The 24,296-nt window shown below is 46.2% G+C and overlaps 1 protein-coding gene across 3 annotated transcripts in view; it reads left to right on the top strand.

The window, feature by feature from the left end:
• Positions 1–24,296, top strand: part of Tiam2 (TIAM Rac1 associated GEF 2) — a 232,700-nt gene that overhangs the window by 192,407 nt on the left and 15,997 nt on the right. For all 3 annotated transcript variants that reach the window (XM_071612884.1, XM_071612883.1, XM_027939434.3), the window contains one exon: positions 1,697–1,800. In XM_071612884.1, the coding sequence (XP_071468985.1) occupies positions 1,697–1,800 (104 nt within the window). The remainder of the gene's footprint in view (positions 1–1,696; positions 1,801–24,296) is intronic.

Here is a 24,296-nt window from a genome sequence, read left to right as displayed (position 1 = left end):
CTGCCCCAATCTCTGCTGCAGCGACACTCAAGCTCCTGGTCCTGCCTGCTCTCCGCTGTCCATCTTCACCCAGCTGTGTCCACCCCTAGAGCCCCTGTCCCCTGTCTTAAAGTCATCTTCCCCTTTAAGACAGATCCCCCAGATTTAAAGATTTCATTCAGGAGTCCCCTTTTGGTGATGTCTTCTAAGGCCCAGGGAGAAGGACTCTCTTGCCCAGCATCCCCACTCATCCCTGTTCAGACTGCTAATGTCATCTGTGATGCTCTGTCATGCTCAGGCCCCTCCCCCCTGCCCCCACCAGCCACCTCTCCCAGAAGCAGACTTGAGGACTGTCTGTCTGACTTTTGTATCCCCAGCACCTGCTTCAGTGCCTAGAGAAACAGGTAGTGCTCAAGAAGTGTGGCTTGAATGGATGGATGGATAGAAAGATGCATTTGTGCTGATCCCACGGGAAGGAGGACTGTTTTCCTCCTGGGAAGGCTCTAGTTGGTCTCCCATGAGAGCATGGTGACTGCAGTAGAGGCGCGCTGGCTGGTCACTTTGGAGGGCCTTGGTTACCCGCTTCAGTCGGCTTGCCTCTGCAGTGTGGCATCGAGGCCAGGACCGCTCAGCCTTTGTGATGAGCTCTGCCTTATCTAGACTAACTTAGCTCTACCCTAACATCACTCAAGTGCAACTCGGATTATCTGGTCTTTTTATGGGTGGGATCAGGGTGTTGGAAGAGGCAAAGGGAAGAAGAAATTGGAGCTGCAGAACTGTGTAGCTCATTAAGATGCGTTCTGGACACGCCCACCCCCATCTTATAAGTAAGTGCCTGTAGAGTGACGGTAATGTCAGTGCGGATAGGGCAGTATCACCCCTACCCATCTGTTGTCCACCTCCTAGGGCTCTCAGGCCTTCTTAACGTCTTCCAGAGACCACACTGCCTGCCTCAGGCATGCTGGACACTTTCTTTGCAAGTTTGCCCATGTCTTTTGGGCTCCAGCAACTGGTTGGCTTCCTGCTTAGCTGCCTGGAATCAGAAGCCTTCCGGTTTCCCCTAGGTGATGGCACTGCCTGTCAAATGCCAGCACTGGAAGGAAAGCCTCTGCTGTGTTATGTAGAGGCCGGTCTTTCCACCTCTGTTGAATTCGTTAACTCGAGAACAGAGGAGAGGTGGGTGTGTGTAGCTGTAGCCTGGGAAGCCGTGTGCTCGACCTACTGCTAATTATCCCTTTACCTTTCCTCTAGACGTTAACAGGATATGGTCTAATATTTTCAATTTAGGGTGAAATCATGGTTGATGCCTGAAAAAAATTATTCTTTCAGGTGAGCAAGAAATGGATTGCAATGTGCCTATGATATTACACTTTTAGTTTTCTAAGAGATTTCTGGTAATTTTGCCCTCACTTAGCCAAAAATAGAGGCATACCAACAGAGGTCACTGCTGATGGATTCTTTATCCAAATAAATTGTGTAAGATCAGAGCGTTTGCACAGCAATGGGAAGAGTGATGGGGCACCTTTGACCAAAACAGGCAGAAGATGCTGCTTCCTCAGTGAGAGGCCAGCTGTGTGCGTGCTCAGACCTCAGGGTTGTGAAGGACTGCTGCCAGCGTCCCTCTAGGATGCGGGCAGGGTTCTTTCTCTGAGCTAGTCTACTCTGTCTGGCTGCAGGTGGCCAAAGTCATGTATGTCTTTGTCACTTTCCCCTGCAGATTTCAGCAATGTTCCCGACATCCCCACGGGCCTGAAGAGGAGTCAGACAGATGGCACCCTGGACCAGGCGTCCCACAGGGAGAAGATGGAGCAGACGTTCAGGGTAAGCTGCCCCAGTCACAAACCGAGAGCCAGGCAGGCCTGCGGTGAACGGCCACCTCCACCTGAGATGGGAAAAGGCGAGGTAGACTCATCCTGTCCCTGGTACAAACGTTTTTTTTTCCCTTAAAGAATATATTTTCTTTTTATTTTTTTAAGTTTAAGTACAAATGGGAGCCCTTATCTTTAAACAGAACTTTGGCATGATATTGAAGGGAGCAGCGAATGGTACCATCCCTACATTATGATGGTTTTGCTTAGCTATTTTGACAAGGAAGTCCTAAACTCAGGTGTCCCGAAAGCCATGTTAAATTACTATTCTGTTCCTTTCTACATTTCCACCCCCTCCCGCACCCCCCTCATCTCTCCCCCACCCACCTTGGTGGGAGGGTCAAAGGTAAGCCATTTTTGGAATGCTTTCGTGTTGTTGTTTTGATAAAAACTACATAAAATGAAATGTGTCACTGTCACCATTTTCAAGCATACACTTCAGTGGCCTTCAGCATATTCAGTTTTACAACATCTTCATCATCCATCTCTTAATCTGCACAGAAACTCTGCCCAATAGCGAGTCGATCTTACCCCGCCCCCTTGGTAACCTCTGTCATACCTTCTCTCATTTGCCAATTCTAGGTACCTCATAAATTAGTGGAATGATGTGATGATATTTGTCCTTTTTCCTGATATTTATTTCACTGCATCTGAGTTCACCCATGTTTTAGCCTGTGTCAGATTTTCATTCCTATGAAGACTGAATAATATCCCACTGCTTGTATAGCTCACATTTTGTTTGCCCACTCATCTCTTGATAGGTGCCTGGGTTGGTGCTGTCATTTGGGTATCGGTGAGCAAGGCTGTGGCGAATGGTGGTGCATAAACGTCTGCTGAAATGCTTGTTTTCCATTATTTCGGTCATACACCCAGAAGTGGAATTGCTTGATTGGAGGCCATTCTGCTGAGCTCTGAGGAATAGCCCTGCTGGTCCCCACAGCTCTGCCCCCTCTTACCACCCCACCAGCCACTTACCAGGGGTCCAGTTTATTCAATGTCCCCAGTGGCTCTTGTTACAGTCCCTTCTTTTCCTGCAGGTTTAACTGTTTGTAGTTGGCTACTTTCAAAAGGGGTCTGACATGATGTATCTTAAAATCCAGTCTTGATTTTGAAATTATAACTGTTTTGTATTAGTTGCTTTTCTCTTAAATACGAAATATGAATGGAGGAAATATGAGCAGCAATAGGTATGCTAGTCGGCTTCGCATCACTGACCAAAATACCTGACCAGAACAATTTAGGAGGAGGAAAAGTTTATTTTGGCACACAGATTCAGATGTGTAGACCAAGGTGAGGCAGAACATCGTGGGGGAAGGGTGTGGTGGAGGAGACCCACCACACCATTCATGGTGGCCAGGAAGCAGAAAGAGGGAGGGAAAGGGGGCTGGCCACAGGGAAAGTGAACCCTTCCATCCCACACCCCCCAGTGACCCACCTCCTCCAGCCACGCCCCACCTGCCTGCAGTTACCACCAGTCAGTCCACTCAAACTAGGGTGAACCGCCTCACCTCTGAACATTCCTGCATCAACATCTAAACCATAACAGCAGGAATTTAAATAAAAGCTAAAGTGGGACTGCATGCCATTCGGGTTTAGACCACCTCCAGGTGCCAGCCCCTTGGTAGCAGTCTCCACATGGTTGAGCCATGTGGCACGCCCTTTAATGATGTCCACTATGAAGGGCACATCAGGTGAGAGCCTGCACCTTCAGAGTGGTCACTCCCTGGTGTCCAGCCTCCCACCTCCTCCCTTCCCTTCCCCTTTCCTCCATTCCCTGCCTGCCTCCTGCCATAGCTCTCTACCCTTCCCTGCCAATTCCTCAGGGTCTGCTCATGGCCCCAGGATGAACAATTTCTTCTCCTAAACTGAAGTCCATCAGCATTTTTAGTATTATTCCTGTTCTATCTCTGGTGGGTTATTTGCTTTTAGAAACAATATTATAGCAAATATTCATCAGTAATTTTTTATGAAGCAGTTGCTCCTAGAGCATGAAATAGATAAGTTTCTTTGCCTTATTATTTTTTTTAAGAAAGCAAACATTCCTGAAACACTCATGAAGTGAGGTGCTCTATTTAAAGCAAGTGTGCCCAGGAGGCACGGGCACAGCATGGCAGTTGGGGGAAATCACTTAGCGCCATCAAGGATAATGATTTTCTCTCTGTGATAATCTGCTTGAGTTACACATTGAAGTTCTTAAGAAGGAAATTAATTCCCCACCCCAAATTTGTTGTATTTTAAGATTCAATAAAATAGATATGTGGAAAGTGAGCATGTCAAGGCTATTTCCAACTATTCAATGACAGTGGTTGCGGAAGATATAGCAGTTATAAAGTCAACCTGGGAGCATCAGTTAGGAATTTAGAAGAGCAGTGAAAGCTGTGGTCAGGTTGGAATTGGGGTGATCTGAGCTCTCCATTGTTACTCATGGTGAAGGGAGAATGCAAATACATGCATTCATGCATACCTTTATACCTACCAAAGAACACAGGAGAGAGAACCTATTGAAGGAGAATACCAGTTAACTATCCCCTATCCAGAATTCCAGACACCAAAAGAATTTGGATTTCAGACTTATTTCAAATTTTAAATATTTGCACTATATGTTTGAGGCATCTTGGGGCTGGGACCCAGTTCCAAACGTGAAATTCTTCTGTTTCATATGCACCTTATACACAGTTGCTGGAGGTGATTTTATGCCGTGTTTTTAGGGTGCTTATGTTTTGACTGCACCCCCCACATGAAATCATTTGTGTGATTTTCCACTCGGGGTATCATGTCGGGTGCACAAAACATTTTGGATTTTGTAGCATTTTTGATGTTAGATTTTTGGATTGGGAACACTCAGCCTGTGTGAATAGGTTAATCATTTGCTGCAAAATTCCTCTCAAGTGTATGGTAATCACCTTCCTGAATTTTCAAATATTAACATACTTAGGGAAATGCTGAGTGGTTGATGTGTTCCTTGTTTCTTGGGGAAAAAGAATCAAATGGCACCAATAATAATAATTGAGATGGATATAATGAAAAGTATGTTTCAAATTTAATGATAAAATATGTTCTTCTACACCTTTCTAACCTCCTAGAAACATTGTTGTGTCTGAAAGCAGTCGTCTTCTGTTTAAAATGGTGGCTGGGATTTGTCTTGATGCCCAATGTCAGGAGGCCCCCAGGCACTGTCCTCTATAAGGTGCCCGCAGGACAGGGTCGCTCTTAAGGAGAAGTCCTGCCCCTGCTCCCTGGTTCTTCTCGGGGTCATTAACTTCTTTTCAGATTAGACTCTGGTTGAACCTGGGCCATTTGGGATATTTTACTAACAAGTATTCTAGACTCGATAATAAGGAATAATTTCCATTGAAAATCAAACGAAGCCTGGCTTGATGAAGCACAGCTGTAACCGGGGCTTTTGACAGCCCGGCAATTTCTGCAAATGGTTCATAATTGATTGCCTTCTCTCTCCTTAAGGGTGCCTATTACTGTCACCGCTCTTTGTGTGACCCTGTCAGCCTCTCCTGGGTGGGGGATCTCCCCCCCCCCAGTATTGTTAGCAATTAGCATGTGCAATTGTAATAGTTGGGAGTTTGAAAGGAATAAACAACTTTTCTTCAGGCGAGGGGGTTGAAAGAGTTTGGGGTTTGTCGTGGGAATTCAAGGTGTGTGAAGCGGTCCCCCCACGGACTTGGCGCTGGCTCTGAAGACGTAGCACTTGGTGGCTCTGCCGTCTCCACGTCTGCCATAACCTGGTACCTCTCCAGGCAGGCAGGCTCACAGAGTGGGGTGGGCATCTAGAGGAAGAGGGTGAGCCTTCCCCAGTCACTGCTTTGGCTGCTTTGGAGGAAGAGGGCGGTGGTGCTAGGATGTCCTCGTGGATGTGACTGGGAGGAACAGTTTGGGATTTTTTTCATTTCATTGCCTGGGGATGAGAGTGGGAGAGGACGTGCCTCACACGTCTCCCTGCAGCCGACTTGGATGTGATCCTTTCTCTCAGAGGGAGCAGTTTCCTTTGAACTTCTCTCTTTTATGTACAGCATGTAAGTAAAGGAGGGTGTGGATTTTCTTGGGTGTAGATTCTGATCCAAATGTGGGCATGCTTAAATGATTTTCTTCGTTGAAAGTTGATTTTACTCGAAAAATGTCTCAGGCTATTATGCAGATGAGAAGATACTGTTTTCCTTCCACAAGGTATTCCGGCAGTAATCTCTGAGCTCTCTCGATGGCTGAGGGTACGAGAACTTTCTTTGTACACTAGTTCTGTGGCATGGTCAACTTTTCCCCTTCTCAGGTCTTTGAATTGATCTCAGAAATTGTTTTGTCAGAGACAGATTATCAGAAAAGACTAGGAACATATTTACTCTGTATAATGTGTTTGAAAAGAGAGAAAGGAAGAATTCACTTACAGCAAATAATTTTCTGCTTGTAAAATCTGGGAGCATAGCCCACACTTGCACTGGGCGTAATGCTGTGAAAGAAAATCCGCAAAGATGAAGCCCGTTTTCTACAAGGTAAGCAGAGTTTTTCGTTTAGTTCTTCCCGATTAAATAATTTTGCAGCTTTTTAGAAGAATTTTATGTAATCACCTCGAGTAGCTTTGGCAGTGATTATTTTTGCAGTTTGTAGGCGGTGTGTTGATAGAACAGAGCATTGAGAATCTGGAGATATACAGCATGACAACCGTGTGTTGTGCTCTTTGCAAGTTAATCATGTTTAAGTTATATTTTGTCCTGTTTATTTTTTCAAGGTAGAAGAAAAGAATGCACGCTAATGGTTAGGTTTTTTGTACACAGTGTGAACATAACTTGCATTTAATATTTAACTCCTGCCCACCCACTTAGCCCAACCTTTTCAGGCTTTTACATGAATTACTTGGAAGGGCTTGCATATATAAGAAGCTAAAAGAATAGGAAAAGATCATTGGACTACATGGTTAGTTTTCCAGCACTTCCATGTATGTACCTTTCTTTGAGTTTCCTGCATTATTTCATGGTTTTCTGGGGTGTAAGATGTTTCTTGTTAAAAAGGCAAACTAAAAACATAATTTATTTATAAATGGTAGTCTTTCTACATGACTGTCCATTGATAGATTAATATCATCATCTTTAGTTTCTTAAAACTATTCATATCTATTTCTGAATGCCAGTTATCGGATCTAATTCCTATTTGAATGCATGGGGAGAACATTCTCTGAGCAAATGCTTTGCTCCTGAAAGATGACTTGGGGTGTGATGCCCTCTGGTAGCGTGACCATCTTGCTTGATGATGTAATCCCAGGCAGTCTTTCTTTGCAGGCCATAGTGTTTGGGGGAGGTCTTGAGTCTGGTTGGAAACCTGAATTTGTCTGCCTGGATTTACCACTGTGTGACCGGTCAAGTGACCCGGCTTTTAGGTGATGAAGTTGTAAGTTACCGTCTCCTGAACATCTCCATGTGCCCGTTTTTTGAGTGCCTTCCCCCTCCATTCAACCAGCGGCCTCTTCACCTGGGAGATTCAGTGTCAGATAAGCATGCTAACAGGATGTCACTGAAATGAATCTGACTACATGACTTAAGTGTCTTAGCTGCCACCCGGTCTTCTTGGAGTTAGTGTAAGTGGTCAAATCATCCTGAACTGCCTCATGAGATGAAAAGACTTGGAAGCCAGGGCCTTAGGAATGGGGTCTTTGGCTCTTTGTCATCCGTATGAGGATAAGGCCTGCTGGCTTTTTAGTGAATTTTCCTCCGGTATGGTGGTATGAACTGATGAGCTTTTCTGAAGGGTTGTTGAACATGATTGAGTAACAACTGTGTGTGTGTGTGTGTGTGTGTGTGTGTGTGTGTGTGTGTGTGAGTTCTGCCTCCTCCTTCGGCAGTGGAGTCCATGACTACTGAGATGCTCAGGAAGCCTGGGGGTGCTGCTGGCCCCTGGGGTCCTGCCCACTCCGCCCCTTGTGGAGGAGGGCTGGGAGGACACAGCCTTGACAAGGAACAATGTCGGGCTGAGTTCTGTACCTGGTGCACCTGTCTGCCATACTTCCTTTTGGAATGACCTGGTGGCAGGCTTGTGGACCTGCTTAAAGAGTCTGTGCCAGGTTTTCATTGGATTCTGAAGGGCATTTAATCTCATTGTAGTTAGTTGGATTTGTTTTCTCAGCTTCCTACACAGGACATTAATGTCCTATTCTTCTGGGTCTGACCTTGATGTGCCAGGCAGATGCTACCCCTGTGCTGGGTGTGGCAGGACGGGTTGGCATGCGGAGGAAACCAGGAGTCCCGTCCTGCTTTCTATCAAGGATCACATACACACTATATGCACCAGGGTTGCAGATATCACTCATCTATCAAAATGCAAAAAAAAAAAAAAAAAAAAGAAAGAAAGAAAATTACCCCAAATTCCAGTACAGGGAGCTGGGGAGGGCCTGGGAGTGAGTGAACAGGGAGCTGGAAGTGTCCGGAGGCCTGAGGACCAGAGTGCTTGAACCAGCAGCTCCTGACTTTTCTTGTTGGCTCTCTAGGGGGCCCGGTGCTCCTTCACCCCCTCCAGCTCCTGAGGCCTCTCGCTGGAGAGCAGGGTGAATGCACCTGACGTGGTGAAGTTGGAAGGATTCTGAAAGGACATTCTGTGCAGGTGGCTGCTTGGAAAGCATTTGGGAGCAGCGAGCTCATCCTGGAGAAGGAGGGAACGTCGGCATTTGATGGGAAAGCAGGGGGAAGAAGTCTTGCTCATAACTTTTCTTGCTAGTTATGTAGCTGCCTCTGCCCTGCAATGACGCTGATTCCCTTTGCCAAGTGTGTGGACAGAAGCAGACTAAAGAAAGGGCCAGCAGGCGCCAGACACTTGGGCATTGCCACCCCCTGGATGTTGCCTGATGACTGCTCACAGTCTTAAAACTCAGACACTCAGGTGGCTTCTCAAAGTCGAGACCTGGGCTAGGGTTGGGTGGACTCTGGGGCTGTGAGTTTGCAAGTCACTGTGGAAAGGTGTGTCCTTTCTGTATTTAATGTGGAGCATGTGGTGTTGGGAAGCAGAGCACCTGAAAGGCAGGGACTCTGGAGCTTGGGGGGCTGGCAGGAAGCCCAGAGCACTGACTCTGGGGGACCTGGTGCTCCTGTACCCGTCCCGGCTTTTCAGACCTCTCATCGGAGCGCGGGGTGAGACCCTGATGCGGTGAATTTGGAAGGACCCCGAGGTCCTGCATCCCCGCCTTCCCCTTCCCATCCCAGGCCCAGGGTGGGTGCTTTGACAGGACCGTCTCCTCCACCGTCCCCCTCCTTTGTTCATTGCCTCCAGTGTCCCCCTTGTCTTGCTCCAGCCCCTGCTTTCTTAGTCTTCTCCAGACTTTCCCTGTCATCCTGTTTTTCTTGGGGGTGGGGTGGGGTGGGGGGAGAATCAGTTGTTCCCGAGGATCATCTTCAGATCACAGAGTGAAGAAGGAGAAAACAAGGGGAAGTTGCAAAGAGACGGCCTGGGGAGCCGGTGTGAGTCACCGAGGGGTGGGCTGGAGGATCAGGGCTTGTCAGGTGGAGCCCTGGCTCTGGAATTAAGTCGCTGTCAAGCCAGCGCCAGGCTGAAGGGATAATTATGCCCTCTCCTCCGGGGCTGGAAGGATGACTAACAGGAAAGTGATTGGAGACTCCCCAGAGAGGAGGACACAAGCTTTGACCCGACCCAGCAGAGAAGCACAAATCATGGACGGGGCAGCCTCACCCAGTGACTCACGTGCCACATTGATTTCTGATGCAGGGTCCTCCCTGCTCTTTCCTGGGGAGTAGCAAGGACAGTAGTTTCGCTCCCATCCTATCCGAGACCGAGAGGGATGCATTCATCCTTTCTAAGCCTGTCAAAGGTTCAGTTCAAAGAGTAGCCAGCCAGCTCCCTGTACCCAGGAGGAGTGGGGCCTCCAGACTGGGCTCCTGTGACATTCCCCTTTCATGGTGGCACATCTGCATGAGCGTCAAGAAGGGGTTGCACATTCCCTGTGTCCTTCCTGTCCTCCACCCTTCATAGTCCATGCCCTCGCCCGGTATTTATAATCTCTTTCCTTTCGAGACTTCCTGGGTCAGAGACAGACAGTTATGGAAACTTCAGTATAATTTTGCTTCTGGGGAGAGAAGAAAGCAGGGAGTTTGATTTACTTATTTGTTTCCTACCAGGGGTTGAACCCAGAGGCACTTAGCCACTGAACCACATCCCCAGCGCTTTTCACTTTTTATTTTGAGACAAGGTCTCACTAAGTTGCTTAGGGCCTTGCTCAGTTGCTGAGGCTGACTTTGAACTTGTGATCTTCCTGCCTCTCAGCCTCCCAAGCTGCTGGGACTACAGGCATGTGCCAAAGTTTGAAGTTTTCAGCCAAATCCTAATCTCCGTATAAATTCCATTTGCATGTTCCCGTATATTCTTAGGGGAAGCCATCTGGACAGAGGGTGGACGCAGGGAGAGCACATGGGTTTTGGCTCTAAGTCTTACACTGATAATCACTTTGTGGTCCTTGGATAAACCATCACACCTCTAGTGGGTCAGCTCCTCTGCCTTGCTCTGATGCCTTTTCCTGTCTGTCTTCTGCCCAGACACCTGATCTAATGCAGTGTTTTCCTTGATGTTAGTTTTTTTTTAATTTTAATTTTTTAGTTTTAGGTGGACACAATATCTATATTTATGTGGTGCTGAGAGTCGAACCCAGTGCCTCAGGCATGCTGGGCGAGCGCTGTACCACTGAGCCACAACCCCAGCCCCTTGTTTTTCTTTTTAGTATTTTTATAGTTGTAGATGGACACAATACCTTTATTTTATTTATTTATTTTTATGTGGTGCTTAGCATCGAACCCAGTGCCTTACACGTGCTAGGCAAGCGCTCTATCACTGAGACACAGTCCCGACCCCTTAATGTTACTTTTTGTCCTCAAAAAGAAGGAAAGCTGCTTAGAAGAAAGAAAAAAAAAAACTTACCCTATTAAAATAGCACTGATCATCTATTGTTCTTCATGCAGTTCACCAAAGTTGAAACCCCTGAGGTTTGTGCAGAGTTGTTTTTTTTTTTTTTTTTGGTACTGGAGATTGAACTCAAGAGTGCTTAACCATCTCCAGCCCTTCTCTGTATTTTGTTTTTGAGACAAGGTCTCACTGAGTTACTTAGGGCCTCACTAATTTGCTGAGGCTGGCTTTGAATCAAGATCCTCCTGCCTCAGCCTCCGGAGCTGTTGGGAGGCTGTGCCATGTGCCTGGCTGGTGCAGGATTTTTAAGGTAATGGTAAAAGGTCAAGATACTTATCTCTCTGCTGTTTGCATTTTATCTTGTTTAGGAAATGATTTGGAGCAGACCAATAGAGAATTATTTAAAAGCTATAAATGAAAGCTATGAATTCATGAAAGCTATGAATCTCCAGAAAATTGCACTTATGCATATGTTAAAAAAAGTTGCATGCAATTCCATGGAGGTCACCAGTCTCATGACATTTGTCCACGGACTTCCCATTTAGAAATCTATGAGTTCTGGGTTCATAATTCTGACTTTGAGTAAATGTCTGAATCATCCAACCTCGGTCTCGACTTAGTATTATTGACATTGCAGAATCAATGATCAAGTACCTACAATGAGAAGCACTGTGTTTGTTTAGTCCAGTTGCATCTTGAATTTTGGTTTTTCAAGTCTAATTGGTTGGGTGGGTTTAACTATTAAGGCTTTTCTTTTTTTAATATGCTAAGAGACATTGAGGGGTATTAAACATAAAACAACCCCTAGATGGCAAATAAATTATCAGATTGAGACCAGAAACGATTACATCCGTGGTGGTGATTGGACATCTCCAGATTGTTGACACTAATGCAACATTATGTGCCATTGCTTTTGCATTTAAAAAGGTTTTGTTTTCTGTAATTGGTTAAAAAAAATGATTTTAGGGGGAAAAGGGGAGCAAGATTATAAATGCTGATCCCAAACCTAAAATTCATAGACCTCTTTGGTAAAATAAGCAGCCGTCTGGTGGTCTGATAGGCTAGGAGAGGATGGTTTATACATACACCCGTCTTCGGGGGTGCTTAGGCAGTACTGGCTCCAAGGTCTCATCCAAGGGCATCACGAGAAGCTCCTCAGCCACTTAGCCTGGTCAGTCTCTGTGACTCCTTTTCTTTTGAGGAATAAGAGTTACAATGATAGTTAGGATCTAATTTTGGCTTGCTACTATTTGGGTACCTTGAATCTCACCTCATCTTCAGTATTGTCCAAGAGAGGGAGGGGTGGGATCACATTATGTTCATTAAACTCCTCAGCCACGGCCTGCCTGGGTGGAGCACCCTTAGGTACCCTGGACCAGGCTCCTGATGCCTTCTTGAAATAGTCTTGTGCATGTAGCAGAACCAGGACACCTGAAGGGTGCAGACTGACTGAGGCTGTTTGTGTCCCCAGGCTGCTTTTGTGCCTTTGGTGACTCAGGGCAGATTCCCACCTTTTAATAAGGTCCCAGCCCCGCAGTGTAGCTGCTTTCACTTTTGTAAAAAAGTAAGTTCTGAGCAATTGTTCTGAGTCATTTGGCAATTTCCTCTAGACTCTCGGCTGTGAGTTGACTCCTGGGGCACTGTGTTTGGAGATACGGGTTGAGGGAGGAGAGGTCGCGGAAACACCCTGCCTGGGATGGGATGGCTCCCTGCAGGAGCACACTGTGGTCTTTTCTCCACCTCCGATGGCTGAGGTGAAGACTGCTGGTGTGTCAGAGTCTGCTGCTCTTGATAACCACAGAGACCAGGGCAGCAAAAGACTCCATGTGTCACTGAAACGGGAGAAAGGAAACACTGGAGGTAGGTGGCTAGAGTGCTCCGTTTCATCCTTTCGTTTGTTGTCACCACCTCCTCTGTTGCTTCTTCAGCGACCTGGGCATCTCTCTTCCTGCAGGACTCGCCGCCCGCTGAGTTGTTGAGTTCTCTGTTTCTTCGCTGCCACCTAAGTGCTCTAGTGTTCTCGGAAAACAGCTGTCAGATGAGGAAGCTCTGGGATGTGTAACTGCTGAGATGGTTCTGCTCTGGCATTGGCATGACTGGGAATTTCATAGCTAGAGGCTTAGAAACTACTAATGTGGGATGATTCGAGGAGTCCTGCATTCTTTCTGCATCTCATGCCTCATCTAGCTTTGGAATATTCTAGAAACCCTTACCTTCAGGGTTCACTCAATTGCAAGATCAAGGGTCATCAAGAGGAGACCAGCCTGGCCACCCTGGCTTGGTGCTTCTAGACATCAGGAGGGAGCTGAGCTTCTCTGCTCTCCTCTCACTTGACTGTGGAGGACTTGAATAGGAAGCTCTAATATGGGAGTGCTGCATTGGAAAGACCGATTATCAAACCAGTAACCCAAGGAGGACTTTAGGTCACTTAGACATAAGGCTGAGGCTTTAACAAAGATGCCTTTCCACTCTGTCTCGGTTGCTTTGCCTTTTCTTTTGGTTTTGCTTGAGTGTCTGTAGGTGCACACCTTTCCTAGGCCCAGTGTTGATGCTCACCTCCAGGGAAACAGGGTTTTAGTTACTTTGTATTTTTCAGAAATTTGGTCAAAATTGCAAAACTACTTATTGAGAATAATGATGGTCTTAGTTTAAATTTTATTACTTCATTTCTATTATGTAGTTAGTGTTAGATGTTAGAGATCAGTAAGTGGTGAAGTCTCAAATAATTAGTTCTATGGCCGACATTGCTTTTTTATGCGATTATCATCATTTTGAGACCCTGTCAGTGAGGATGCTAAAATAATGTAACAGATTTGACTATTAAATCCAGGGGGGGAAAAAAGTCACCTAAAACTCTAATTAAAGGCTCATGCAGTTTGCGTCTTGCTCACTTATGGAAATAGCCCTTGGAAATACTCATGCCTTATTAAGGTTGCCAGGATATTAACATATTTTACATGCTTATGATTTTTCTCCCCCAAGCTTCTTTTCTCTTGAAACCAGATTCCAAGCATTATTTTTAGCTGAATATTAGAAATGAAGGCCTAGGCCCTTCTGGGCATGAGGGGGATGTGTCTGGAGGCCTGGCCCTTCCTGCCTAGCCCCGTACCTTTCTTCCTAAGTGCCTGGGAGACCTCCTTGAGCCATGCAACTTGAAGGAACAGCAACCAGTACAAAGTGTGGTTGTGGAAGATGGGGACGTATGCGAAGACGTTGGCTGCCCATTCTCCTGGCTCTGTAATGGGGCATCATGCAGTGCCGGGCAGTCTTAGTAGCTGGCCCTGTGGTTTGCCAAGCATCCACCATGGCTCTGCTTCTTTGTGGAAGCAAAAAATTGTATCAGTGACGTTCAAATGCTCAAAAAATAATTCTTTTAAGAATTCAGTCTGTCTGCAGCAAATCCAGGCAGGGAAACCATGACTTGGTTTCTTTGGGGGACGGACATACGGAGCATGGGCATGCACACCCCTGTGGTCTCATGCCTTGTCTCTGTGGCTAGGAGTCAACCTCGGGTTGACTCTGATTTTCTCATGCGTAATGCTGTGCCAGACAGCACGTTTGTACTATGCCACTGAAAAGCAGATAGAGGAGAAAGATAGGGGAGTTAATCAGAAGGGAGTCATCCTCTGCTGCACTTAGCTAGGAAATAGACGTTTGCTCTTGAATTTGCTGTTGCATGAAATGGAAGGAGCCTTGTGCCCAAAGGGCTGGGGTTTCCTGTGCACTTGTCAGTGGGCTTTAGAAAAATTGTCCCCCTCACCCCTGAGTCCTCAGGCACCTATCAGTTAAAAAGAGTGAGGTCACATTTCTGCAGTAGTTCCCAGTGGTGCGATGGAACGGAACAAGACCCACATATGTGAAGTGGTTTTTGTAAACTGTAAGCACACTGAGCAAGATTGCTAAGACAGAGTGTACTCTAGGAATTTTAAACACATCATCTCACTTAAACCACTTCCTCCACAACCCTGTTGAATGGATATTATTAGTCCCTTTTGACCCGAGGAACCTGAGAACCGGAAAAAAAAAAAAAACCCAAAACCTGTCAGGCTAGTGTGGGGTGGCCAGTAAGTTTTGGAGCTAGTGTTCAGACCCAGCTCTGATACTAAAGCCAAGCTGTGGTTCACGTTTGTCATCCCAGCTACTTTGGAGGCTGAGGCAGGAGGATCACAGTTTGAGGCCAGCCTGAGGAACTTAGCAAGACCCTGTCTCAAAATGAAATAAAAAAGGTCTGGGGCTAAAGCTCAGTAGTAGAACCCTTGTCTTCCATGAGAAGCTCTGGGTTTAATCCACTGTACAAACCAACCAACCATTTTTCCTACTATACCATTCTGGAAGGAGAAAGTGGTGCTGATTGTAGAGGGAAAGGGGAGGGGGCTGTGTGTAAATACCAGATGTGTGGAATAGGGGTATATTTACCCCTGAGTTGATTCAAAAGTAGAGCAACTCTATTTGGTAAATTGCAGGGTAAGATTTTGGAAAATTGGACACAACTGTTTGATTGATTAGCTTAATTTACAAACTGGGTTAGGCTGTTTAAATTTTTGTTTTATTTATTTATTTTGCTTTGACATATATATATATACTCTTTTAAAAATAAGATTTCATGGACTGAAAATGAAATTTCCAGTAGTTATTGTCACTTAATTTGAAATCTGCAGAAGTTTATAAGTCCTAGAATACTGTTAATGGTTCAATAGTTTGAAGTATCCAATAATTTAAAAATCATTCAGTACAATACTGACCTTTTAAAACTAGCCATTTAAAATATATTTGGGGGCACACATAAGCACAATTTTTTTTTTTCCAAAGTGGAAAATCACAGGTATCTGTGCAGAAGTGCACTTTCTTTTGTGGGGCTGGCTAGCTGGTTTCTCTCTGGGGCTTCAGCATATTGGAGGCTGAGCATTCTCACCCCGGGAACTGCCTGCCTGTGGCTTCGGGGTCTAGCAACAGTGAAGCTATGATTTTTGTCAGTCATTGTTAGAGAACATTTCTCCATTAACTTTTCTGTCTGAAAGCACCTTTTTGTTGGGTTTGGTCCGAGCTCTCCCCTTGTAGGTTTATATTTACCTAGTCCAAAACAATGTGAAAATCCCATCCCATAGAGGGGCGGTGTCTTCCTCTGGGTTTGCTTCTGCTTTATTTTCAACCCTCACCCCCATGGTCGGGAAGACTTGGCTGGGGAGAATGGCCTTTCAACAGCTGTAGGCCCGGTGCTGACAGACTGCCCCAGGGTCTGTCCTGTGGGTTCCCCGACAAGAACATGCTGCTGCTGATGGGGTCTAATGAAAGACTACTGCTCTGTATGGGGTTGAGCAGTAGGGTAGGTACCAAGTGGATGGTGTTGTTGGGTGTCACCGTGAAGCCCCCACTATTCCATGCCCCCATGCACAAGAGGAATCCAAGGATATAGAGGTGGACCATGACAGCTAGAGGGAGCCAGCAGAGGATGGGACTCTGCAGCACTCCAGAAGCTGATCTTAGATGCCCATGGAATGGAGTACTGGCTTTCAAGCCTCTAAGAACTGTTCTCAAAGCTGAGGGTCTTGGTGCATTTCTAGGTAAGGCAACAGGAACCCACGTGGATTATAAGTAGAACGGGAAGCAGAGAAAGGGTAGTGGACATGGATGGGATGGTCTGGACTCGGGCAGCTGGATGGAGCCATCTACACAGTGTTGGACACACCGGTTAGACTGGCGCTCGGTGACAGGGTCCAACTCTGTCATCCCCAGTCTCCTGTTGACAGTGTAGATTTGCCTGCCTAGAAAGGTGGTGGCTGACACTGGGCTGTCAGGATTTGATTAGTTGTCATCAGTGACACATTTCTCTTTAGAAAAGTGATAAAGAATCTTTTTATTGCTTTAGTGTCCGCCCATTAATATGCGAAAGAAAAAAAAAAACCATGGTAATTCAGAGAATGCATACTATTTAAAGACCTTTCCTGAAGACATTGCTCAGGGTGTATTGTCGCTTTCCGAGAATGAAGTTAGAGGCATAGCTCTGGAGTGAGAAACTGTGTTTCAGAAAACTGGTGCTTCACGCAGAAAAACCAACCAAAATAAAGGCATTAAGAGAAATCTTTAGCTACTCAATAGTCATTGTAGATACTCGTAAATACAGTTTTGCACTAATTTAGGGGACTATCAGAACCAAAATAGGCCACGAGGGAAAACTGAAGGAAGAAAACAGAGACAAGACCTGCGACCTGGGATAAACACCTACTGATGGGAAAGCCCGTGGAGGTAGAACTAAGTCAGAAGGTCCCTGGTAAGTGCGGTGGCCCACCTTGAGAGGGACTGGTTCAGAGGCTGCTGTAATTACATAAGTACGTATATAATGACTGTTAGGTGGTATAGGATAATCACCTCAAGGACTTAATGTAGATACTAAAGCTCCCAGTCACGGGAAGAGGATGCAGACCCATCCCTCTGGCAAAAGCAACACAGCTTCAAGTACCAACTGCAGAGAAATTAAGCCTTTTTCTGTGCCTTGGAACTAAGTCAAGGCGAGCATTCAATTTTGCTTAGTTTTTGACATAGTTGAAAACACACCACATAAAAGATTTTGTACCTAAGTGAATTACAATGTCATTTGTAGTCTCTAGGCAAATAAGCCGAACAGTCATTTTTTAAAATTCGCACTTTGTGAACAATTTCAGAATGAAGTTCTACAGATTATTTTCAGTTTTAGTTCAAAAGAAGAACCTTTTTTGATCTGGGTTCATCTCCCTATAGGAGACTTGAACAACTTGGCCTTTTCCTGTCAAGGGCCAGCTGGTAAATACCCGAGGCCATCAGAATTACTCAGCTCTGTTCCTGATGGGAGAACAGAGTTGGCAACGAGGAGACGCATGAGCAAGCCAAGTTCCATGGAGCTTTATCTACAGTAACAGGACAGGCTGGTGTGGCCCTCTGGCCGAATGTGGCCAACCCTTCTCCAGTGATCCACCCACTCGCCTGCTCATCTCAGAGTGGGGTCATGGGAGTCTCTTTTATAACCTGGGTATTGTATTATTTGCATCCAGAAGTCAAGGAAAATTTTGGCTCACTTGCCTCTGTCTGGGTGAGCAGGTTAAATTATGCACATCAGAAGCCCTGTCTTTCCAGTTTAAAAAAAGGGGGGTGGAAAGACACAAAGCCCCACACAGGAGACACCTATTAGAAAGAGCTGCTGTTTTGTGTAGATTCCGAGAGAGGAACATTGAGACACCCACCATTTCCTGTGAAAGAGGTGCTTGGTTGTGTAGATGCTGCCCTTGTCCTTGAAATGTCCTTTGCAGAAAGATCTGGTCTCTTTCATTCCTGAATTCCTACCAAACTGCTGTTAAATAAGGCAAGTAGCAGAAGGCAGGCAGAGGACACACAAAGTCTGCCCCGGGGCTCCTCCTCTTCCCCAGGAGCTGCTCCCTCCCAGGGTCTGTGTCCAGGAGACACTGCGCAGTGACCCTGGTACTCCTGTGTGCAGGGGCACTGCTCCGTCCGTCCTGCCTTCCCTGCTGTGCTGAGCGCTGAGGATGTACCCCCGGGCACACTCAGTGCCTCCTGTGTCCTGCGTCCCCAGGAGGGCTGCGCTTCCGCTGGACATCTGGACAGCCGAGTGTCTACCCTCCGCCTCCCTCCTTTGGGGCAGCCTCACCTTCTCTGGCCCCTGTTAAAGTTGCAGCCATCCTTTCCCCCGCCCCACACTGTGTGTCCCCTTTTGGTCATTCATGTCACCTGTCTATGCCCTTTCCCCCCAGTACCTAGAACAGAGTCCGGGAGGGAGAAAGGTCTGTGTTAAAAATGATCCATGAAATGAATGAAGTTTGACTGTTCTGGCCCCTCCTGCTGGGCATTCAGAGAAAGTCGGTTCTCCATACACCTGTCTTTTCCGGTTTAAAAAGAGAGAAATGACAGTAAACCCCGTCATTTTCGTTGAGCCTCAGCCTTTCTTGAGCCCTTGCACTGTGCTAAGGATTTTTACATATTTCATCTCATTGCTTCCTCTGTAAAATGTGATCCCTGCTTCACAGGTGCGTCAACGGAGTCCGGGGAAATCGGTCAAGGTCAGGTGGCTGGCAGTTGCCCCGGCCAGGGTCTTAGCTCCAGAGTGTGTTCCTAAAAGGGCACTTGTTTAAGGTGGGGCCCCGGGGTGAGCTGGGGCTTTACGCTGCGAAGAAAGGGGCAGCAGCCCGAGAGGACCATTAGGTGCTCACCACCCTGCACCCAGCCGGTGTGTGCACAGTGGGTGGGGGTTGCCACGCTCACATCTGCGGGCTCTTCTGCCCACCTTGGCCCTCCCCTGAGCTCTGCTCCTTAGGTAAAGGTCACCGTCTCGCCCCCTCCTGCCTTGGTGTCCACAGTTCTTCCCTGGTGCCTGGGAGGGTGTCTCTGTCTTCTTCCATGTGTCCCTGCAGGCCCCCATCCTTGGGCCCCGCCATGCTGGCCCTCAGTTCCTGCATGTTCCATACGTTCTACAGCCTCAAGCGTGGCTTCCTGTAGCTACCCTGACTTACCCTGCAGTCTGGCTTCAGTGCTCCTGTCCCCGAACTCGACCCAACCAGAGTAGCTCCCTCAGTTCTGTTCTGAACCCCTCATTTCTTGGGCTCCTGGTCTACCTGGTTTCCTTGCTCAGAGCTCATCTTCCCAGACACACGCGGACACCAGGAGCGGAGGGGCTTCGTCAGCCTCCTTCGTCCCCATGCAAACTGTCCTGTGGAGCCTTTTTGGCCTCAGATTCTTTTTTGTAAAGTGATGGGAAAGGATTCGATTTTTTTTTTTTTTATTTAGAAATTCAAGTACTATATAAAATAAGATTCAGATAAGCCAAAAGATTAAAATTAAAATAATTTAGAATGCGGTGTTAACCATTGCATTATTATATATATCATTCAATTTTATAAAAATCTATACATATATCTATATTTATAGATAGGCTGCATATTTAAAAGCTTGTATATATATTTCCTATTTTTTCCCTTACCAATAATCATTCCTTTTTTTTTTTTTTGGTACTGGGAAATGAACCCAGTGCTTCACCACTGAACCATATCCTCAGCCCTTGTAAAAATTTTATTTAGGACTGGGGATATAGCTCAGTTGGTAGAGTGCTTACCTTGCATGCATAAGGCCTTGGGTTCAATCCCCAGCAACACACACACACACAAAATTTTATTTAGAGAGAGGGTCTCACTAAGTTGTTTAGGCCCTCATGAAATTGCTGAGGCTGGCTTTGAACTCTTGATCCTCTTGCCTCAGCCTGCCGAGCTTCTGGGATTACAGGTGTGTGCCACCACACCTGGCTCATTCCTTTTTCTTTGGTAGTGGGTGTCAGTCTCTTGCGCTATTGGTATTGCTGTGTGCATCTCACTGCTGTTCTGTACCATCATTTATGCATGTTACTGTTTGCGCCCACAGTTTACCTCCTTGGTCTGCCTAGTGTATCCTTTGGAAATAGAATCGTCTGGTCTAAAGAACAAAGAACATGAGGCTTTTCAGTGCAGGATTTCCTCATCCTTTTTGTACCATTTTGATAAGAATTTTAAGCCCCTTCCCTAGAATTCACAATCTCATGACTGTAATGATTTGGGGTGGTCTGTCCCCACATGTGTTACAATTTATCTAAATCTGTTTTTATTCCCACCCCCACCTGCCAAGGTGCTAATATATTGTCCTCCCACCTCCTTGTTCCCTGCATTGCCCTCTCCACCCAGCCTGCCTGTGGGCCTCCCAGCTGCCCCCAAGCATCCCCCAGAGTTTGGCCCTGAAGTGCTGCCCTGGTGTGGTAGGCATCTCAGGGCAGCTTAGGTTGGATACCAGGATGTGGCCACCTGTTCTCCCAGAGGAGCCCAGGAAGCAGGGCCAATTTGACTTGGCCATGGTCTGTTTCTGCCTCTCTAGGGAGGTCATCGAACCCTCTGGGGTCCTAGATATGCTCTGCTCAGTCTTTTTATAAGCTAATGATGACTTTAATGAAGTGCAAAGTGAGTTGAGAAAAAGTCCTTTGTACTTCTTAGTCTTTTTTTTCCTAGGGGAACTTTTCTGACTTGACTTGCTGGAATCTGACAGCTGCCACCTAGTTCACTCTGAGGTGACTTGGTAATGCAGCCTCCTCCTGGCTTCCAGACAAGGGAGGGAGGATTTTTTTTAGTACTCGGTATAGAGGAACACAGCAGGTGAGCCACACCCTGTTGGGGCTGGGCTATCTTTGAGGATAATTGGCCATTTACCCCAGGCCTCATATAATGTTTAATTTTTCCAGTATTCTCTTTAGGGGCAGTATGAAAATTCACAATCCGTTTCTGCCTAATGTCCTGGTATAGTGAAACTGTGGAAGTTATCTTGATGTGGATTTGGTCCAGATCAGTGGCTCAGTGTAGTGGAGGGGAAGGGGGCTGCAGGAGGCAGCCAGGGCTGTGCCCAGAGACCACACATTATTGTGAGGACAGTTAACCCAGCAGGAGAGTATCTTCAGGTCTGTGTGTTGTCAAAACTGTTACTGATTCCCCTCCCCCAAAGTTAATATTCTTTTCCTATAAACTAGGACCTCAAAGGTATTACATGCTGAAAATATTCTCTAAGTTTCCACAGAAATATTACCCCTACTTCTTTCCTTAGGCTAGAAGTAGGTTTGAGCAAACAAACAAAAAGAAGTACAAGCAGCTGCCTTGACAGATGAGCCTGCAGTACCCAGAGCCCCTGAGGGAGGCGCTGCTGTGCACTGAGCTAGGAAGCAGGACCCGGCTCAGCCCTTGATCCAGTGTCAGTACTGCGTGCAGCAGCGACGGGATCCCAATCTATTCTGGGTGATATAATATACTTAACATCTATTAATTTTTTTAAGCTTCCAAATCCCACAGGAAAACTGGAAAGCCTCAGGCAGTCAAGTCTCCAAATAGGAGCAAAGTAAATATCAGAGTCGTCATGATCAGAATCGGAGAAGAGCTGTTTTTTTTGTTTGTTTTTGTTTTTAACAAATGCAAGCCAAGGGGAGGCTGTTCTGGTATTTTCTGATGAAAAGTAATCGCTGAATCCAGATCAGAAGGGTCATGGAGTGACTTAGAACTTGGTTTGAGAAAGATACTGTCCCTGCTGTCCTCCGGTCTGGGGCAAGGCACCTGATCATCCTGTGAACAGTTTTGGTGCTAACCAAGAAAGGCTTATGGGATCCTTGAAAGCAGACACACTTCAGCCCATTTAGAAGGAAGCAGGAGTATCCTTGCCCATCCATTCAAACAGAAATAGTTCTGCTTGGGTGTCTGAATCCAGAGTTCCTGAGTGAGCCCTCCTCATCTATAGATTAGATGAAATCATTTTCAAGTAGTGATCAACCATAATGTAACCTTAAAAACCTGAAGAAATGGAATTAATATTATTTGTCTTCCAGACAGCTTAGTTTTAGGGAAAAAAAGTTTTCATTTAGTCTTTTTAATGAATTCAAAAGAAAATAGTGTTTTATGCCCTCTTATAAATAGGCTCACAGTGAGCCCAAGATCTTAATACTGTTATACAAAACACTGAAAAACACAACCTGGGGCCCATGCTTCAGTGGGACAGTGTTTTCTGTTTTGCACACATACACACTGGTAGATACTGAATCCACGCACACCTAGCTCTACCGTGTGATCACAGCATTCTTCAGTGGCAGGGATGGGACCCACCTGTGGGTGTGTGATAGCTGCATTTGCCTCTCTAAGCCGAGATTACTGCATCCCTGATCCTCTGGGGCCAGGAGAGCCCCTGACCACTGTAGTGAGACTGCTTTGCCTATGCTCTGCTGAATAGGAGGAGGCCACTGCTGTGTAGACAGAGGGGAGACAGGCCTCATGCCATGAAGGTCCTGCCAAAGCCTCCCTGCCCCTCAGGTGGAAAGCCTCTGCAGGTCACGGTAGACTCAGTGCTGGTGTGTCCTGTGAGAACACCCGACGTGTGGTGTGGAGCAGGGGCTGGCAAGCAAGACTCGCTCTCCTAGACCCAGAGCCGGGTGAGAGTTGCTGGATGGCAGAGGCACACTGCTGCTTTTCATGAGTAAGGACTGAGACTCAACATGGTCACTGTTCCTGGAAAGTACTTATCAGGTCTACACAGAGCACCGCCCTGAACTGTTCAGTGTACACCATCTCTAAGAAGAGAGGAACTGAATTGTAATCGCCCAAGTGACTCATTCATATACAGTCTTGAAAAACACTCTTGGGATCACTCTTCTGCTTTTCCCAGCCCTTCTGCCTTTTGACCCCAGGTTTTCCTCTCAGTTGACCTTGGACAACAGCTAAACCGTCCAGCAAGTGGAGTCTTTGTAGCACTTGAAGCACTTAACTGTGGTACTTTGAAAAGTAGACTTACTATTGAAAAAATTTCAGCTAACACTTTTTGGGAGTTAATCCTACCAGAAGTGTTTTTAAGATGGATTCTGATTTTTCTAAAATGGCAAGATACTTTATTTTTGAAATCTCGTTATTTTAACACTGCATTGTTAGGTGTGATTTTTGACATCCCAGCGAGGCAAAGCTGCAAACTCACCAGATGCCATTTAACTTATGGTGCATTTTGTCAGATCTTATTTTACACAGTATATGCATGCTTAATATAGATTCCACAGCCCTGGAAACAGTTAGTTTTGGGGATAGCAAAATTACATTGTCGGAGCTTGTGGTGCAAGTCCTATGATCCTAGAGATGTCAAGTAAATGGAGTCTGCTATTATCAAGGCATCCCACAGTTAGAGGGGCAGATCCAGAACCTCAGGTCAGGGTGTGATTCCACCTACCTCCTGGCTTGTGGCCTCAGTCCATACCCCTTTTACGTGACCACCTCTCAGTGCAGGCCCCAGGGACAGGGTGATCTGACTGGAGTGGATACCACTCCTGGAAAACCTAAGCAGGTGGGCTGCCCTGATGGGTAGACCAGTTGTTCTCCAAGGGGCCACACTTGGCATCACCTGGGAAGCTTACAAAACACCCGTGACGAGGCCCCAGGGATTCTGACTCACTTGGCACAGGTGTTCCAAAAGTTCCCCAAACAAAGCTAAGGTGAGGCCAGGTAGAGGTCCACTGGTGGGTTTGGGGAGGAGCCGGAGGGCAGGATTTGGAGTGGGTTGGTTATACTCTTTCATGTTCCTTCAGGACACTCACATCCTGGGAGAGAAGTGTACCACCTATTGGTGGCAATGGTTATGTGCCATTAGGCTTTTTGGGCACGACCTAGTAGCATCGGAGATTGTTCCATAATGAATCTGAAACTTTGGTTGCTATGAACATGACATGAGACATTTTTAAAAATCAAGGTTGCAATATGATTGCCACTTTAAGATCCACATTTCTTATTCTTTGAAATTTTTACTCTGAAATACATGTCTTCTGACAGGTATCACCAGAAATATACATGTGTTCACATTTAAAAATAAAAACAGGTGGAATATACGTAGCTCCAAGGAGAATAACTAGTATTTATTTATGCATTAACTATTTTGGAAGTAAATTATTATTTTTTAGATGTTGATGGACCTTTATTTTATTCATTTATTTATAGGTGGTGCTGAGAATCGGACCCAGTGCCCCTCACACATGCTAGG

This window comes from Marmota flaviventris, chromosome 6 (assembly GCF_047511675.1).
Source record: "Marmota flaviventris isolate mMarFla1 chromosome 6, mMarFla1.hap1, whole genome shotgun sequence".
Lineage (NCBI taxonomy): Eukaryota > Metazoa > Chordata > Mammalia > Rodentia > Sciuridae > Marmota > Marmota flaviventris.
The sequence above is the reverse complement of the archived record's forward strand: the minus strand, read 5'-3'. Positions and strand labels throughout refer to the sequence as shown.